Raw genomic sequence first — 21,137 nt, forward strand, 5'->3', positions numbered from 1 at the left:
TCTTACGAATTACACGCACTTGCTCCAGCACGGCCAACTATGCGCTTGTCACGAGGGTCCTCCACAGGCTGCCCGAACGACCGTAAAACTGCAGCCGGTGTGGGAACGTCCTCTGACAGCGGCTTTTATGAATTACATGCTCCTGCTCCAGCGCGGCCAACTATGCCCTTGTTCCGGGGGTCCTCCACGGGCTGCCCGAACGACCGGAAAACTGCAGCCGGTGTGGGATCCACTCGCGAAGCGCGATCTTCTCGCCCGGACGGTACAATACCTGCCAGATCTTCCGGCCTTGCTCAGGCCATCATTCCGCTCAAGGTCGAGGACGTTTTTGCGCAAGCCTTAATCGACACGGGGTCTACGGATAGTTTTATCGATCAACGACTAGTGCGTCAACATGGGTGGCCGGTTCTCGGGACTACACGACGGATCTTCATGGCCTCCCAAGGACTTCGGCTGAGCACAAAAGGGGAATGTCGATTGAAACTTGTGATAAAGGAGCGGGCACCGAGGGCTGAGGACTTCGGCTGAGCACAAAAGGGGAATGTCGATTGAAACTTGTGATAAAGGGGCACATGTTCCCAGACGTGCATCTCATGGTATTACCTGCGTTATGTGCTGACGTTCTGTTAGGACACGATTTCCTTAAGCGACATGGACGTTTGGAAATGGACTTCGGTTGGCCGGACACGCTTGCTGTGTGCGCACTCGCTAAGATGGACGTGGAGCCTCTCTCGCTGTTCCCCAACCTCACCACTGATTGTACTCCTGTAGCCGTAAAATCACGACGCTACTCCCGCGCAGACGCGCAATTCATTGCGGAAGAAACGGCCCAGCTCTTAAAGGATGGTATTATATAACCCAGTCGGTCGCCGTGGCGGGCCCAAGTCTTAGTGGTGCGAAGTGAGGCCCATCGCCGGCGCATGGTAATCGACTACTCACAGACGATTAATCGTTTTACACAGCTGGATGCCTACCCCTTACCGGGGATGGATGCACTGGTACGTCAGGTGGCCCTGTACACCGTTTACAGCACTCTCGATCTGCGTAGTGCGTATCATCAGGTCCCCATCTCTAGGGCTGATCGCGTCTATACAGCCTTTGAATCGGGTCAACGGTTGTACCAGTTCACTCGACTCCCTTTTGGGGTAACAAACGGGGTCGCATGTTTTCAGAGGGCTATGGATGACCTCGTTACGAAGGAGAACTTGACGGATGTCTTTGTCTATCTGGACAATCTTACGGTTTGTGGGTATGACCAGGGGCATCACGACGCTAATCTGAAGCGCTTCCTCGAGGTCGCGCAGAAATATTGCCTAACCATGAATGAGGCTAAGTGTCGTTACTCTCTATGCATGATAGATCTTCTGGGGTACACTGTGACCCATGGCTCTGTCTCTCCGGATAAGGAGCGTCTGCGACCTTTGCTCGATATGGCTCCGCCTAGCGATCGGGCTTCGCTGAAACGCGCTCTTGGGCTGTTCGACCACGATTCAAAGTGGGTGCAAAATTTCTCCACGAAGCTCCGCCCCCTTGTGGCCGGCGACACGTTCCCCATGGGCCCGGCCGCCATGGCGGCCTTCGGGGGCCTTAAGGCCAACATCGCTGGCACCGCCGTAGCGACGATTGACGAGAGTGCATCTTTCGTCTTGGAAAGTGATGCCTCGGATCATGCGATAGCGGCGACTCTCTCCCAAGGGGGGCGCCCTGTGGCTTTCTTTTCGCGGACTCTCACCTCCGCTGAGCGGAGGGATTCGTCTGTCGAAAAGGAAGCGTACGCGATCGTCGAATCAATTCGGCGATGGCGACCGTACTTACTCGGGCGATGTTTCCAAATCGTCACGGACCAACAAAGCGTTGCGTTCATGTACGACACCTTACATGCTCAACGCATTAAGAATGAGAAAATCACTCGCTGGCGTATCGAACTCGCCGACTTCTGCTACACCATCAAATACCGCCCGGGGAAGGATAACCTGGTCGCCGACGCCTTATCGAGGCCGGCCACTTGCGCGGGGGTTGTAACTTTGGAGGGACTGCGCGCTTTGCACGGCACTATGTGTCATCCCGGGGTGGCGCATTTCGCCCATTTTGTGCGCAGTGGTAATCTGCCATACTCGATTGAGGACATCCGCCGGATCTGCTGTGACTGCACTATCTGTACGGAACTCAAACCACATTTTTACAACCCTCCTATGGGGACGCTGGTTAGGGCTACTAGACCGTGGGAGAGATTGGCGATGGATTTCAAAGGGCCGCTGCCGGTGTCGAGCAACTCTCGTTATCTGCTCACTATCGTTGATGAGTATTCGCGATTCCCCTTTGCTTATACGTGCGGGGATATGACGGCTGCCACGGTTATACGGTGCCTGCAAAATTTGTTTTCTATGTTTGGGTATCCGGCCTATGTGCATACCGATCGGGGTGCGGTGTTCCTGTCTCAGGAGGTGAGGGGATACTTGCTCCAAAATAATGTCGCTTCAAGTTACACCACCCTGTACCGGCCCCAGGTGAATGGGCAGATCGAACACTTTAATGGGATTATATGGAGGGCCATCATGCTAAGCCTCAGGACCCTCGGCCGGGGCCTCGATAAATGGGCGTGGTCACTACCTGCGGCTCTAAACTCGATCCGGGCTCTCCTATGTACAGCCACCAACCAGACTCCTCACGAAAGACTGTTCCACCACCCTAGAAGCTCGGGTAGTATCCAATCTTTACCCAGCTGGCTCGCTGAGCCGGGGCCGACCTATCTCAAATGAGCGGTTCGCACTAGCAAGTACGACCCCTTTGTTGATAAGGTGCGGGAACTCCAGGCTAATCCCGAGCATGCTCGTGTGATAACGGCAGATGGACGCGAGTCTACTGTCTCTGTACGCCATCTCGCCCCTTGTGGGGTCGACGACAGGGATATCGACGAACCAATCTACGAGTCTATGGACTCTACCGAAGCTTCCTCTATGGGACTACTGCCGACACTTCCGTCGTCGCCTAATCCCTTTCCTGATGGCTCTAGGGTGCCCCCTCCGACACCTAACTCCGACGGCTATTCCGACGCGGGGGATTCCGGGCTTGGGGACGCCGTACCCGGTAGTCTCCGGACACGAGCTGGCAGGGTAGTTCGCCGCCCCGACCGCTACGGGTGGACCGACTGACGTGGAATGACGTACCCCAATCGATTATTGCCGACACATGCTTGCGACCTGCCTAGCGGCAGTATAGTTTTAACGGCGGGGTGAATGTAGTGAAATTATACTGAAGGTGAAGGTGAACCCGGGAGTGCTCGCTTATCCCACTAAAGGGGCGTCTATAAGACCCGGGACGACCGCGACGTAAGGCCACTCCTGCGACATTTACTGTGACATCTAGTCCTGTAGTCTTGAATGGTATATACGCACCTATATGCTGGACTTGCTTGCTTTGCCTATTGTTATCGGTCTTTCCCATGTAATACCCCGATTCTGATGTCTATTGCGTGAATGTATTTTACAGGATGTTACCACAGATCTAAATGATATTAAACCAACCTACGGGACAAGTCGTGTGTGTGGATGATTTTCACGACATTATATATATATATATATATATATATATATATATATATATATATATATATATACTGTGTATACATAAAAAATATATATATATTTAAAAAAAGTTGTCTTTGAACTTTGACAACTTTGACAAGTTGTCTGTGAACTTCAGCGGCATTTCCAGATACAGAATACAAGCGTACAGCGCGAATTTTTTGTCTAACGATATCCTCCGTCATATTAGGACGTCTAATTCACAATGAACTGAACTAATGCAAAGACAAACGTGTGCAGCACAGTGAGCGAAGCTCACCCCGATCCATATCACGTGATGCCTGTGCGTGTTGAAGCGGTCACATCCATTTACGAGTAATCATGTTTTGTGTTGCATCAAAGAACAATAATACACTTAGTTGTTTGTTGTAGGCATCGTTCTTCAAAATGTGCCCAGGGTTTCTGGACCACCCTGTATATATATATATCGAGAACCAAAATAAAGAAAGAAAACAGGGAGCTTGCTTCAACTTCGTGAGTTGAAGTTAATGACTCACTGTGTGTCCGAGAGTCCTGTCATGTTCTTCCAGAGAGCAGGGAAGTACTCAAACTGGTATGTGTAAATGAGAACTGTTACGAGCATCGTGTAGCAAACTACACCCATCCAGAAGTACTTTAAGATACGTCTCCACCAGTGGTAATGAACCTGTAGGAACACCATACCAAGTCAAATGAAAGATTGAAAACGGAGACTGAATAAGGCTTGACCTCAGCCGAGAATGTGAGTTAAGAAACGTAAATTGAAGTATAATGTGTATTTGTATAGTCTACTTGAATTTGATAACATAGCGTTGGTTAATAATGAGAGCTGAAGAACTTGATATGATACATGCATGAGTGCTCTCAATGTCTATTGTTGAAAGTTGACGCATGATGGTATCTTGGGAGTGTATAGCCCTAACCCTATTAACAAGGCTGGAAAACTATCCACACAAAATGGAACAAAAGTTGAAAGAAAGGTTATCTCCATGAGTTGGGCCAAAAGTTACCTGGCTCATATACAACCTGGTATCCAGACAACTGGTATCGGCAGTGGTTGCTCGAGTGAGATGTGCATGGAAGAAGTTTCAGGAACTGAGTGGTGTGCTGATGAGGAGGGGAGTGTCGTTGAAGCTGAAGGGAAAGGTGTATGCTGCATGTGTGAGAAGTGTTATGATTTATGGGAGCGAGACATGGGTAATGAACATAGAGCAGCAACGAAGGCTGGAAAGGGTGGAAATTCGAATGGTTCGGTGGATGTGCGGAGTATCGTTGAGAGAAAGGAAGACAAATGATGAATTGCGAAAGATGATGGGAATAGAGCCTGTGATGGATGCTGTGAAGAGGAACAGGTTGAGATGGTTTGGTCATGTGTTGAGGAAGGATGAAAGTGACTGGTTGAGAAGAGTGATGGAAATGAATGTAGAAGGAAGTAGAGGACGGGGAAGACCGAGAAAGACTTGGCTAAAGATGGTGGAAGAAGAAATGCGGGCAAGGGGGTTAACGAGGAGAGATGCAGAAAATAGGGCAAGATGGAGAAGATTGTCATGGGGACCGCAAGGCTAACCCCCGCTCTAGCAGGGAAAATGGCCTTAAAATTCCTGTTGTTGTTGTTGTTGTTGTTGTGTATCCAGACAGAATAATGACTTCTGAGAATCAAACAACACATTCCAGTAAGTGTTTAATCTCACAATAATAATGACTTAATTATGCATCCAGGTTTTTAGGCTTTAATCCAATACATCAATAGTGCCATATCTATCTCGATTACATATTTCCATGCTATTCCTAGTCTTCCTAGATTACATATTTCCATGATATTCCTAGTTTTCCTAGATTACATATTTCCATGATATTCCTAGTTTTCCTAGATTACATATTTCCATGCTATTCCTAGTCTTCCTAGATTACATATTTCCATGATATTCCTAGTCTTCCTAGATTACATATTTCCATGATATTCCTAGTTTTCCTAGATTACATATTTCCATGCTATTCCTAGTCTTCCTAGATTACATATTTCCATGTTATTCCTAGTCTTCCTAGATTACATATTTCCATGATATTCCTAGTCTTCCTAGATTACATATTTCCATGCTATTCCTAGTTTTCCTAGATTACATATTTCCATGCTATTCCTAGTCTTCCTAGATTACATATTTCCATGTTATTCCTAGTCTTCCTAGATTACATATTTCCATGATATTCCTAGTCTTCCTAGATTACATATTTCCATGCTATTCCTAGTTTTCCTAGATTACATATTTCCATGCTATTCCTAGTCTTCCTAGATTACATATTTCCATGCTATTCCTAGTCTTCCTAGATTACATATTTCCATGCTATTCCTAATCTTCCTAGATTACATATTTCCAGGCTATTCCTCATCTTCCTAGATTACATATTTCCATGCTATTCCTAATCTTCCTCGATTACATATTTCCATGCTATTCCTAATCTTCCTAGATTACATATTTCCATGCTATTCCTCGTCTTCCTAGATTACATATTTCCATGCTATTCCTCGTCTTCCTAGATTACATATTTCCATGCTATTCCTAGTCTTCCTAGATTACATATTTCCGTGCTATTCCTAGTCTTCCTAGATTACATATTTTCATGCTATTCCTCATCTTCCTAGATTACATATTTCCATGCTATTCCTAGTCTTCCTAGATTACATATTTCCATGCTATTCCTCGTCTTCCTAGATTACATATTTCCATGCTATTCCTAATCTTCCTAGATTACATATTTCCAGGCTATTCCTCGTCTTCCTAGATTACATATTTCCATGCTATTCCTCGTCTTCCTAGATTACATATTTCCATGCTATTCCTAGTTTTCCTAGATTACATATTTCCATGATATTCCTAGTTTTCCTAGATTACATATTTCCATGCTATTCCTAGTCTTCCTAGATTACATATTTCCATGATATTCCTAGTCTTCCTAGATTACATATTTCCATGATATTCCTAGTTTTGCTAAATTACATATTTCCATGCTATTCCTAGTCTTCCTAGATTACATATTTCCATGTTATTCCTAGTCTTCCTAGATTACATATTTCCATGATATTCCTAGTCTTCCTAGATTACATATTTCCATGCTATTCCTAGTTTTCCTAGATTACATATTTCCATGCTATTCCTAGTCTTCCTAGATTACATATTTCCATGATATTCCTAGTCTTCCTAGATTACATATTTCCATGATATTCCTAGTCTTCCTAGATTACATATTTCCATGCTATTCCTAGTTTTCCTAGATTACATATTTCCATGCTATTCCTAGTCTTCCTAGATTACATATTTCCATGCTATTCCTAGTCTTCCTAGATTACATATTTCCATGTTATTCCTAGTTTTCCTAGATTACATATTTCCATGCTATTCCTAGTCTTCCTAGATTACATATTTCCATGTTATTCCTAGTTTTCCTAGATCACATATTTCCATGCTATTCCTAGTCTTCCTAGATCACATATTTCCATGCTATTCCTCGTCTTCCTAGATTACATATTTCCATGCTATTCCTAGTCTTCCTAGATTACATATTTCCGTGCTATTCCTAGTCTTCCTAGATTACATATTTCCATGCTATTCCTAATCTTCCTAGATTACATTATTTCCATGCTATTCCTAATCTTCCTAGATTACATATTTCCATGTTATGCCTAGTCTTCCTAGATTACATATTTCCATGCTATTCCTAATCTTCCTAGATTACATATTTCCATGCTATTCCTCGTCTTCCTAGATTACATATTTCCATGCTTTTCCTAATCTTCCTAGATTACATATTTCCAGGCTATTCCTCGTCTTCCTAGATTACATATTTCCATGCTATTCCTAAGCTTCCTCGATTACATATTTCCATGCTATTCCTAATCTTCCTAGATTACATATTTCCATGCTATGCCTAGTCTTCCTAGATTACATATTTCCATGCTATTCCTCGTCTTCCTAGATTACATATTTCCATGCTATTCCTAGTCTTCCTAGATTACATATTTCCGTGCTATTCCTAGTCTTCCTAGATTACATATTTTCATGCTATTCCTCATCTTCCTAGATTACATATTTCCATGCTATTCCTAGTCTTCCTAGATTACATATATCCATGCTATTCCTCGTCTTCCTAGATTACATATTTCCATGCTATTCCTAATCTTCCTAGATTACATATTTCCAGGCTATTCCTCGTCTTCCTAGATTACATATTTCCATGCTATTCCTCGTCTTCCTAGATTACATATTTCCTTGCTATTCCTAGTCTTCCTAGATTACATATTTCCATGCTATTCCTAGTCTTCCTAGATTACATATTTCCATGCTATTCCTAGTCTTCCTAGATTACATATTTCCATGCTATTCCTAGTCTTCCTAGATTACATATTTCCATGCTATTCCTAGTTTTCCTAGATTACATATTTCCATGCTATTCCTCGTCTTCCTAGATTACATATTTCCATGCTATTCCTCGTCTTCCTAGATTACATATTTCTATGCAATTCCTAGTTTTCCTAGATTACATATTTCGATGCTATTCCTCATCTTCCTAGATTACATATTTCTATGCAATTCCTAGTTTTCCTAGATTACATATTTCCATGCTATTCCTCGTCTTCCTAGATTACATATTTCTATGCAATTCCTAGTTTTCCTAGATTACATATTTCCATGCTATTCCTCGTTTTCCTAGATTACATATATCCATGTTATTCCTAATCTGCCTCGATTACATATTTCCATGTTATTCCTAGTTTTCCTAGATTACATATTTCCATACTATTCCTCGTTTTCCTAGATTACATATATCCATGTTATTCCTAGTCTTCCGAGATCACATACTTCCATGTTATTCCTAGTTTTCCTCGATTACATATTTCCATGTTATTCCTCGTTTTCCTAGATTACATATTCCCATGTTATTCCTCGTTTTCCTAGATTACATATTTCCATGTTATTCCTAATCTTCCTAGATTACATATTTCCATGTTATTCCTCGTTTTCCTAGATTACATATTTCCATGTTATTCCTAATCTTCCTAGATTACATATTTCCATGTTATTCCTAATCTTCCTAGATTACATATATCTATGTTATTCCTAGTCTGCCTAGATTACATATTTCCATGCTATTCCTCGTTTTCCTAGATTACATATATCCATGTTATTCCTAATCTGCCTCGATTACATATTTCCATGTTATTCCTAGTTTTCCTAGATTACATATTTCCATACTATTCCTCGTTTTCCTAGATTACATATATCCATGTTATTCCTAGTCTTCCGAGATCACATACTTCCATGTTATTCCTAGTTTTCCTAGATTACATATTTCCATGTTATTCCTCGTTTTCCTAGATTATATATTCCCATGTTATTCCTCGTTTTCCTAGATTACATATTTCCATGTTATTCCTAATCTTCCTAGATTACATATTTCCATGTTATTCCTCGTTTTCCTAGATTACATATTTCCATGTTATTCCTAATCTTCCTAGATTACATATTTCCATGTTATTCCTAATCTTCCTAGATTACATATATCTATGTTATTCCTAGTCTGCCTAGATTACATATTTCCATGTTATTCCTCGTTTTCCTAGATTACATATTCCCATGTTATTCCTCGTTTTCCTAGATTACATATATCCATGTTATTCCTAGTCTTCCTAGATTACATATTTCCATGTTATTCCTAATCTTCCTAGATTACATATATCGATGTTATTCCTAGTCTGCCTAGATTACATATTTCCATGTTATTCCTAGTTTTCCTAGATTACATATATCCATGTTATTCCTAGTCTTCCTAGATTACATATTTCCATGTTATTCCTAGTTTTCCTAGATTACATATTTCCATACTATTCCTCGTTTTCCTAGATTACATATATCCATGTTATTCCTAGTCTTCCGAGATCACATACTTCCATGTTATTCCTAGTTTTCCTAGATTACATATTTCCATGTTATTCCTCGTTTTCCTCGATTACATATTCCCATGTTATTCCTCGTTTTCCTAGATTACATATTTCCATGTTATTCCTAATCTTCCTAGATTACATATTTCCATGTTATTCCTCGTTTTCCTAGATTACATATTTCCATGTTATTCCTAATCTTCCTAGATTACATATTTCCATGTTATTCCTAATCTTCCTAGATTACATATTTCCATGTTATTCCTAGTTTTCCTAGATTACATATTTCCATACTATTCCTCGTTTTCCTAGATTACATATATCCATGTTATTCCTAGTCTTCCGAGATCACATACTTCCATGTTATTCCTAGTTTTCCTAGATTACATATTTCCATGTTATTCCTCGTTTTCCTAGATTACATATTCCCATGTTATTCCTCGTTTTCCTAGATTACATATTTCCATGTTATTCCTAATCTTCCTAGATTACATATTCCCATGTTATTCCTCGTTTTCCTAGATTACATATTTCCATGTTATTCCTAATCTTCCTAGATTACATATTTCCATGTTATTCCTCGTTTTCCTAGATTACATATTTCCATGTTATTCCTAATCTTCCTAGATTACATATTTCCATGTTATTCCTAATCTTCCTAGATTACATATATCTATGTTATTCCTAGTCTGCCTAGATTACATATTTCCATGTTATTCCTCGTTTTCCTAGATTACATATTCCCATGTTATTCCTCGTTTTCCTAGATTACATATATCCATGTTATTCCTAGTCTTCCTAGATTACATATTTCCATGTTATTCCTAATCTTCCTAGATTACATATATCGATGTTATTCCTAGTCTGCCTAGATTACATATTTCCATGTTATTCCTAGTTTTCCTAGATTACATATATCCATGTTATTCCTAGTCTTCCTAGATTACATATATCCATGTTATTCCTCGTTTTCCTAGATTACATATTCCCATGTTATTCCTCGTTTTCCTAGATTACATATTTCCATGTTATTCCTAATCTTCCTAGATTACATATTTCCATGTTATTCCTCGTTTTCCTAGATTACATATTTCCATGTTATTCCTAATCTTCCTAGATTACATATTTCCATGTTATTCCTAATCTTCCTAGATTACATATATCTATGTTATTCCTATTCTGCCTAGATTACATATTTCCATGCTATTCCTCGTTTTCCTAGATTACATATATCCATGTTATTCCTAATCTGCCTCGATTACATATTTCCATGTTATTCCTAATCTTCCTAGATTACATATTTCCATGTTATTCCTAATCTTCCTAGATTACATATATCTATGTTATTCCTAGTCTGCCTAGATTACATATTTCCATGTTATTCCTCGTTTTCCTAGATTACATATTCCCATGTTATTCCTCGTTTTCCTAGATTACATATATCCATGTTATTCCTAGTCTTCCTAGATTACATATTTCCATGTTATTCCTAATCTTCCTAGATTACATATATCGATGTTATTCCTAGTCTGCCTAGATTACATATTTCCATGTTATTCCTAGTTTTCCTAGATTACATATATCCATGTTATTCCTAGTCTTCCTAGATTACATATATCCATGTTATTCCTCGTTTTCCTAGATTACATATATCCATGTTATTCCTAGTTTTCCTCTGGAATTCTTTCCCTGTACTAGCATTTTCATTGCTTCCTTTGCTGGGTTCTTCTGCTCCATTCTTACCAATTTTCCGAACCAGCTCAGCCTTGATTCTCCAGTAAACTCTTCACTCCTAGAAGTCTGCTCCTATGTTCTCTCTTTTGTTGGTGGCCTCTCAGAGACATCCCAGCTCATCATATTAACATTCTCATTCATGTTATTTGCCTTTCCCACTTCATCTGCCAATGTCTCTATTCCACAGGTTACCATTGGTCTGACAACTGTTTTGTGCAACTTAACTTTTAAATTCCACTGGCATTTTCCTATTGCAGACAACTCAATAAACTCTCCTCCATTTCTTCCACGTGACGAAACATGTTGTTGGGCTATACTATCGGGCATCGGGCCAATGTATGCAAATAAAGAGGGAGTTTTGTGAATGTCTGTACCTGATATAAGGCAACGCAGGCCAAACAAAGCATCATGTAGATGATCTTGTAAGTGACCAGTCGTCCCTCTAGACTCACAAAGAAGAACATTCCACCACAGATGTAAATCCAGTACTTGATGAACATCGCCCGCACCATGCTTCCTATTAGGCGAATCACATCACTGCCGGCATCGGTGCTTGGGTCCTCTGTTGAGTGGAAAAGTAAAATGTAAGTAAGTGGAGCAACAACCTCAGTACGAGCTCTTTACAAAAGCTTCCTGATCTGGCTGACTATCCCTTTGTGATGGTGTCATAGCATGGTGTCATACGACATGATTTGTGGTGGTGCCATACTAGATGCTTTGTGGTGGTGTCATACCAGATGCTTTGTGGTGGTGTCATATGAGATGCTTTGTGGTGGTGTCATACGAGATGCTTTGTGGTGGTGTCATACTACATGATTTGTGGTGGTGTCATACTAGATGCTTTGTGGTGGTGTCATACCAGATGCTTTGTGGTGGTGTCATATGAGATGCTTTGTGGTGGTGTCATACGAGATGCTTTGTGGTGGTGTCATACTACATGATTTGTGGTGGTGTCATACTAGATGCTTTGTGGTGGTGTCATACCAGATGCTTTGTGGTGGTGTCATATGAGATGCTTTGTGGTGGTGTCATACGAGATGCTTTGTGGTGGTGTCATACTAGATGCTTTGTGGTGGTGTCATACTAGATGCTTTGTGGTGGTGTCATACTGGAGGCTTTGTGGTGATGTCATACTAGATGCTTTGTGGTGGTGTCATACGAGATGCTTTGTGGTGGTGTCATACTAAATGCTTTGTGGTGGTGTCATACTAGATGCTTTGTGGTGGTGTCATACTAGATGTTTTGTGGTGGTGTCATACTAGATGCTTTGTGGTGCTGTCATACTAGATGCTTTGTGGTGGTGTCATACTAGATGCTTTGTGGTGGTGTCATACTGGATGCTTTGTGGTGGTATCATACTAGATGCTTTGTGGTGGTATCATACTAGATGCTTTGTGGTGGTGTCATACCAGATGCTTTGTGATGGTATCATACTAGATGCTTTGTGGTGGTGTCATACTAGATGCTTTGTGGTGGTGTCATACTAGATGCTTTGTGGTGGTGTCACACTACATGCTTTGTGGTGGTGTCATACTACATGCTTTGTGGTGGTGTCATACTACATGCTTTGTGGTGGTGTCATACTACATGCTTTGTGGTGGTGTCATATTAGATGCTTTGTGGTGGTGTCACACTACATGCTTTGTGGTGGTGTCACACAAAATGCTTTGTGATAGTGTCATACTCCATCCTTTGTGGTGGTATCATATTAGATGCTTTGTGGTGGTGTCATACTGCATGCTTTGTGATGGTGTCATATTAGATGCTTTGCGGTGGTGTCACACAACATGCTTTGTGGTGGTGTCACACTACATGCTTTGTGGTGGTGCCATACTACATGTTTCGTGGTGGTGTCATACTAGATGCTTTGTGGTGGTGTAATACTACATTATTTGTGGTGGTGTCATACTACATGCTTTGTGGTGGTGTCATACAACATGCTTTGTGGTGGTGTCATACTAGATGTTTGTGGTGGTGTCATGCTACATGCTTCATGGTGGTGTCATACTAGATGCTTTGTGGTGGTGTCATACTAGATGCTTTGTGGTGGTGTCATACAAGATGCTTTGTGGTGGTGTCATACTAGATGCTTTGTGGTGGTGTCATACAAGATGCTTTGTGGTGATGTCATACTACATGCTTTGTGGTGGTGTCACACTACATGCTTTGTGGTGGTATCATATGAGATGCTTTGTGGTGGTGTCATACTACAAGCTTTGTGATGGTGTCATATTAGATGCTTTGTGGTGGTGTCACACAACATGCTTTGTGGTGGTGTCACACTACATGCTTTGTGGTGGTGTCATACAAGATGCTTTGTGGTGGTGTCATACTAGAAGCTTCGTGGTGGTGTCATACTGGATGCTTTGTGGTGGTGTCATACTAGATGCTTTGTGGTGGTGTCATACTCCATACTTTGTGGTGGTATCATATTAGACGCTTTGTGGTGGTGTCATACTACATGCTTTGTGGTGGTGTCATACTACATTCGTTGTGGTGGTGTCATACTAGATGCTTTGTGGTGGTGTCATACTAGATGCTTTGTGGTGGTGTCATACAAGATGTTTTGTGGTGGTGTCATACTAGATGCTTTGTGGTGGTGTCATACTAGATGCTTTGTGGTGGTGTCATACTATATTCTTTGTGGTGGTGTCATACTAGATGCTTTGTGGTGGTGTCATACTAGATGCTTTGTGGTGGTGTCATACTAGATGCTTTGTGGTGGTGTCATACGAGATGCTTTGTGGTGGTGTCATACTAGATGCTTTGTGGGGGTGTCATACTAGATGCTTTGTGGTGGTGTCATACTAGATGCTTTGTGGTGGTGTCATACTAGATGCTTTGTGGTGGTGTCATACTAGATGCTTTGTGGTGGTGTCATACTAGATGCTTTGTGGGGGTGTCATACTAGATGCTTTGTGGTGTTGTCATGCTACATGCTTCATGGTGGTGTCATGCTACATGCTTCATGGTGGTGTTATTCTACATGCTTTGTGGTGGTGTCGTACTACATGCTTTGTGGTGGTGTCATACTACATTCTTTGTGGTGGTGTCATACTAGATGCTTTGTGGTGGTGTCATACAAGATGTTTTGTGGTGGTGTCATACTAGATGCTTTGTGGTGGTGTCATACTAGATGCTTTGTGGTGGTGTCATACTACATTCTTTGTGGTGGTGTCATACTAGATGCTTTGTGGTGGTGTCATACTAGATGCTTTGTGGTGGTGTCATACTAGATGCTTTGTGGTGGTGTCATACTACATTCTTTGTGGTGGTGTCATACTAGATGCTTTGTGGTGGTGTCATACTAGATGCTTTGTGGTGGTATCATATTAGATGCTTTGTGGTGGTGTCATACTAGATGCTTTGTGGTGGTGTCATACTAGATGCTTTGTGGGGGTGTCATACTAGATGCTTTGTGGTGGTGTCATGCTACATGCTTCATGGTGGTGTCATGCTACATGCTTCATGGTGGTGTTATTCTACATGCTTTGTGGTGGTGTCATACTACATGCTTTGTGGTGGTGTCATACTGCACTTTGTGTGCCACAATCATGATTCATGTTACTCGATATTTGCTCAGAGTGATCACTCATGAACCCACAAACTCGGGAACTTTTCATAATCGGAAAAGTAAAGATAATAATCATTCGGTGCTGAAATTTAAGGCAGTGATGTGTCCCTTTGGAGGTCTACAGGAAATGACATCAATGATGGTCAGAACATTCTGGAAAACACCAAGATAGTGGTGTACATAAATCTAGATCTCAATCATCCATGAGCCAAACATTTTCATGCAAAAGGGTCACGTGTCCTATGGAAGAGAAGTGTATCATCAGGTGTATCATGAAGCAGAAAATTAAGCCGGATGAGGAAAACGACACGGTCGGCACAATGTTCCCAGACACTTCCTACACCTTGTTCTGTATAAATGGTGTAATCAAGTTCAAATTGATCTTCAATTACCACGTGCAGCCAACCTCCGTCATCCAAGCGAACATTGAACGTTTTCAACAGATATTGTTGCAAAATCGCTGGATAAGTGGAATTGCAGAAGAATCGATGTTGGCATTGGAAGTATGGAAAATGGAGACGTTTCGGTCCGCATAACCCAAAAATGTCATCAAGTTCAGCAATTAGCTGTAAAGACTAATGACGTGGATCTGGCATGGGATGTTAATGGTTTAATTTCTTGATGTAGGAAAACCATAAACATACACCATCAAGTGACTAACACCATCAAGTGACTAACACCATCAAGTGAACAACACCATCAAGTGACTAACACCATCAAGTGACTAACACCATCAAGTGACCAACACCATCAAGTGACAGACACCATCAAGTGACTAACACCATCAAGTGACTAACACCATCAAGTGACCAACACCATCAAGTGACTAACACCATCAAGTGACTAACACCATCAAGTGACCAACACCATCAAGTGACCAACACCATCAAGTGACCAACACCATCAAGTGACCAACACCATCAAGTGACCAACACCATCAAGTGACTGACACCATCAAGTGACTGACACCATCAAGTGACTAACACCATCAAGTGACTAACACCATCAAGTGATTGACACCATCAAGTGACTGACACCATCAAGTGACCGACACCATCAAGTGACCAACACCATCAAGTGACTAACACCATCAAATGACCAACACCATCAAGTGACTAACACCATCAAGTGACCAACACCATCAAGTGACTAACACCATCAAGTGACCAACACCATCAAGTGACCAACACCATAAAGTGACCAACACCATCAAGTGACAAACACCATCAAGTGACTAACACCATCAAGTGACTGACACCATCAAGTGACTGACACCATCAAGTGACTGACACCATCAAGTGACTGACACCATCAAGTGACCGACACCATCAAGTGTCTAACACCATCAAGTGACTAACACCATCAAGTGACCAACACCATCAAGTGACTAACACCATCAAGTGACCAACACCATCAAGTGACTAACACCATCAAGTGACTAACACCATCAAGTGACCAACACCATCAAGTGACCAACACCATCAAGTGACAGACACCATCAAGTGACTGACACCATCAAGTGACCGACACCATCAAGTGACCGACACCATCAAGTGACTAACACCATCAAGTGACTGACACCATCAAGTGACTAACACCATCAAGTGACTGACACCATCAAGTGACTGACACCATCAAGTGACTGACACCATCAAGTGACCAACACCATCAAGTGACAAACACCATCAAGTGACTAACACCATCAAGTGACTGACACCATCAAGTGACTGACACCATCAAGTGACTGACACCATCAAGTGACTGACACCATCAAGTGACCGACACCATCAAGTGTCTAACACCATCAAGTGACTAACACCATCAAGTGACCAACACCATCAAGTGACTAACACCATCAAGTGACCAACACCATCAAGTGACTAACACCATCAAGTGACTAACACCATCAAGTGACCAACACCATCAAGTGACCAACACCATCAAGTGACAGACACCATCAAGTGACTGACACCATCAAGTGACCGACACCATCAAGTGACCGACACCATCAAGTGACTGACACCATCAAGTGACTAACACCATCAAGTGACTAACACCATCAAGTGACTAACACCATCAAGTGACTGACACCATCAAGTGACTGACACCATCAAGTGACTGACACCATCAAGTGACCGACACCATCAAGTGACCAACACCATCAAGTGACTAACACCATCAAGTGACCAACACCATCAAGTGACCAACACCATCAAGTGACTAACACCATCAAGTGACCAACACCATCAAGTGACCAACCCCATCAAGTGACTAACACCATCAAGTGACCAACATCATCAAGTGACTAACACCATCAAGTGACCAACACCATCAAGTGACTAACACCATCAAGTGACCGACACCATCAAGTGACTGACACCATCAAGTGACTAGCACCATCAAGTGACTAACACCATCAAGTGACTAACACCATCAAGTGACCAACACGATCATGTGACTAACACCATCAAGTGACTAACACGATCAAGTGACTAACACCATCAAGTGACCAACACCATCAAGTGACCAACACCATCAAGTGACTAACACCATCAAGTGACAAACACCATCATGTGACCGACACCATCAAGTGACTGACACCATCAAGTGACTGACACCATCAAGTGACCGACACCATCAAGTGACTGACACCATCAAGTGACTAACACCATCAAGTGACTAACACCATCAAGTGACTAACACCATCAAGTGACTGACACCATCAAGTGACTGACACCATCAAGTGACTGACACCATCAAGTGACCGACACCATCAAGTGACCAACACCATCAAGTGACTAACACCATCAAGTGACCAACACCATCAAGTGACCAACACCATCAAGTGACCAACCCCATCAAGTGACTAACACCATCAAGTGACCAACATCATCAAGTGAACAATTTATAAACAAACTCCTCCGCCCCCTGAACACCACCACCCAGTCATTCACAGTAGACAACTGCATCTCCTTCCTCTCTTTCTTCCAACGCAAAATTGACAACATCTACAACAGCTTGACCACCGCCGCACCCGCTCCCCCTCCAACCACCTGCCCCCCCTTGTCCTGCCATCCCCTGTCTCGGTTCTCCCCAATCTCTCCTACTGACCTCTCTGAACTCCTCATAGGAATGAAAACTGCCACCTGCACTCTTGACCCCATCCCCTCCAGCTTTGTCAAAGCCTCCCTCCCTGCTCTCTCTCCACTTATCATTGCAACAATAAACTCCTCCCTGTCTACAGGCATCGTCCCACCTTCCCTCAAAATTGCTGCTGTTACCCCCATTCTAAAAAAACCTGGTCTAAACCCTGACACCCTAAACAACTTCAGACCCATCTCCAACCTACCCTTTCTGTCAAAAGTTTTGGAACGCGCTGTAGCCACTCAACTCAAACATCATCTCTCTGCCAATAACTTGTATGAAACATTCCAATCCGGATTCCGCTCCAACCACAGTACTGAAACTGCTCTCCTCAAAATCACCAACGACCTTCTCCTCTCCTCTGACGCTGGCAACCTCAACATTCTCGTCCTCCTCGACCTCAGCGCTGCCTTTGACACCATCGATCACACTATCCTCCTCACCCGACTTGAATCCACCTTTAACGTCACCGGCACTGCCCTCTCTTGGATTAAATCATACCTCTCTGACAGATGCCAGTTCATCTCCATCAATAACTGCAAATCCCCCACTGCTCCCCTCCCCCAAGGTGTCCCCCAAGGTTCAGTTCTTGGCCCCCTCCTCTTCATCCTTTACCTGTCCCCGCTCGGTCACTTAATCCGCCGTCATGGTCTCCAATTCCACTGCTTCGCCGATGACATCCAGCTTTTCATCTCCACCAAGTCCGTCTCCACCGACACCCACTCTATCCTGACAAACTGCATCACTGAAATAAAATCCTGGCTTCAAATCAACTTCCTCAAGCTTAACTGTGATAAATCTGAAATAATCATCATTGGCCCAAAAACGCTCACAAAATCCACCCATAACTTTGCCCTCAACATCGACGGTATCCCAGTATCCACCTCCCCTCACATCCGGAATCTTGGCGTCATCTTTGACCAAACCCTTTCCTTCGACAAATACACTAAACAGATCACAAAGTCAGCCTTCTTTCACCTGAAAAACATTGCCCGTCTCCGCTCATCCCTCTCCTCCACGGCTGCAGAAACCCTCATCCACGCCTTCATCACCTCCCGTCTGGACTACTGCAATAGCCTCCTCTATGGTTCACCCTCAAAAATCACCAATAAACTCCAATACATTCAGAACTCCGCTGCCCGTCTACTCACTCATTCCCGGACCCGTGACCACATCACCCCCGTCCTTTACAAGCTTCACTGGCTCCCCATCCCCCAGAGAATCCAGTACAAAATCCTCCTCTTGACATACAAAGCCCTCCATAACCTGGCCCCATCCTACCTGGCTGACCTCCTCTCCAGACACACTCCCACCCGCAACCTCCGCTCTGCTGGTACCAACCTCCTGACCCCCTCCATCCGGACCAAATTCAGATCCTGGGGGGACAGGGCCTTCTCCATCGCTGCTCCCACCCTCTGGAACTCACTACCTCACACCATCAGAGACTCCTCCTCACTCACCACATTCAAAACATCACTAAAGACCCACCTGTTCAACGCTGCATTCAACATTCAACCCACAGCATTTAACCCCTGACTATCTCTTCTCCTTCTCCCTCCTTTTGCTTTAAATATTTCCCTATTGATTCTTGTCTTGTCTTTTTGATTCTTGTCTTATATATATGCCGTATATCGCTGCTGTTTGTTTTCTTGATTCTTGTCTTTTTGCAATTGTTGTTTTCATGTATTGTTATGCATTATGTTTTCCACTCTGTCAAAGCGCCTTTGGGCTTCTGGAAAAGCGCTATACAAAATAAATGAATTATTATTATTATTATTAAGTGACTAACACCATCAAGTGACCAACACCATCAAGTGACTAACACCATCAAGTGACCGACACCATCAAGTGACTGACACCATCAAGTGACTAGCACCATCAAGTGACTAACACCATCAAGTGACTAACACCATCAAGTGACCAACACGATCATGTGACTAACACCATCAAGTGACTAACACGATCAAGTGACTAACACCATCAAGTGACCAACACCATCAAGTGACCAACACCATCAAGTGACTAACACCATCAAGTGACAAACACCATCATGTGACCAACACCATCAAGTGACTAACACCATCAAGTGACCGACACCATCAAGTGACCGACACCATCAAGTGACCAACACCATCAAGTGACTAACACCATCAAGTGACTAACACCATCAAGTGACTAACACTTGGAGATCTCGCGAGATCTTGGAGACGGCGGCAGGGATTTTCGAAGCTCCACACGGTCTCCACGTTTTTCGAAGTTAAGTCTGTTCACAATTGTATTTTGTCGAAACTGTATTTATCTTTCGGTGTGTGAAGTTATTGTGTGCAACTTTGGTTGTTTCTCGGTGTTTATCTTTCATAAATTGATCGTCTGTTTGCCGTGTCGCGAGCAAGGCCTTGTACAGTGTGCACTGTACAACCTTGAGGCTTTGTTTTTCTCTCAGTGGTCCGTCGTTTGTGATCCAATAACTTTCGTTCTCTGTATTCCCAGTCTTTTCACCCATAGCCTACTTCCTTGTGTAAATCTCAACTCAAAAAAAAAAAAAAAAAAAAAAAAAAAAAACATTTCCTTCTCTGTTCTCATTCGTTTATTCATTCTTATTCGTTGTTTCGTTCTTCGACCACGTGTTTCTCCCCCATTTCCCCAGATAGTTTTCACTCATTAACCTTCAATGTTTACACTTTCCCCTCAAGTTATGTATTCCGTCATATTTTATAACACCTTTTTCTTCTTCTTCTTTAAAAGGCTGCTTTCGACTTGCTCACCAAATCAATTCATCCCAAAAAAAATATCCATCTCCTATAGTGCCTTTTTTCTACATTCCCTAAACTCTCCTGCACTCCATCCTCCATCCAGCGTCCTTAAACGTATTTTTAACTCGAAGGTCACAAGAAACTCATTTTGCAATAAATGTTCGTTTCCCATAAATCGTACGCTTTCAAAAATCCAATCTCACCCCTCCCCTCCAAATCTTCCCCATAACCCCTCCCCTCCAAATCTTCCCCATCACCCCTCCCCTCCAAATCTTCCCCATCACCCATCCCTTTCAAATCTCCCCCCTTGCCCCCTCCCTCCTAAACTACCCCCTCACCCCTCCCCGCCAAGACGCCCCTCGCCCCTCCCCTCCTAGACTCCTGCCTCACCCCTCCCCTCCAAATCTCCCCCATATCCCATCCCTTTCAAATCC

General features: G+C 42.7%; 1 protein-coding gene across 1 annotated transcript in view; it reads right to left on the reverse strand.

Annotated features, from left to right (window-relative positions):
* PIEZO2 (piezo type mechanosensitive ion channel component 2) overlaps nucleotides 1–21,137 on the reverse strand; it is a 474,200-nt gene that overhangs the window by 243,697 nt on the left and 209,366 nt on the right. The window contains 2 exon segments of the mRNA XM_078785142.1: nucleotides 4,082–4,230; nucleotides 11,607–11,794. Of these exon segments, the coding sequence (XP_078641268.1) occupies nucleotides 4,082–4,230; nucleotides 11,607–11,794 (337 nt within the window).

The sequence above is a fragment of the Myxine glutinosa genome, chromosome 9, assembly GCF_964187855.1.
Source record: "Myxine glutinosa chromosome 9, kmMyxGlut1.1, whole genome shotgun sequence".
NCBI classification, from domain to species: Eukaryota; Metazoa; Chordata; class Myxini; order Myxiniformes; family Myxinidae; genus Myxine; species Myxine glutinosa.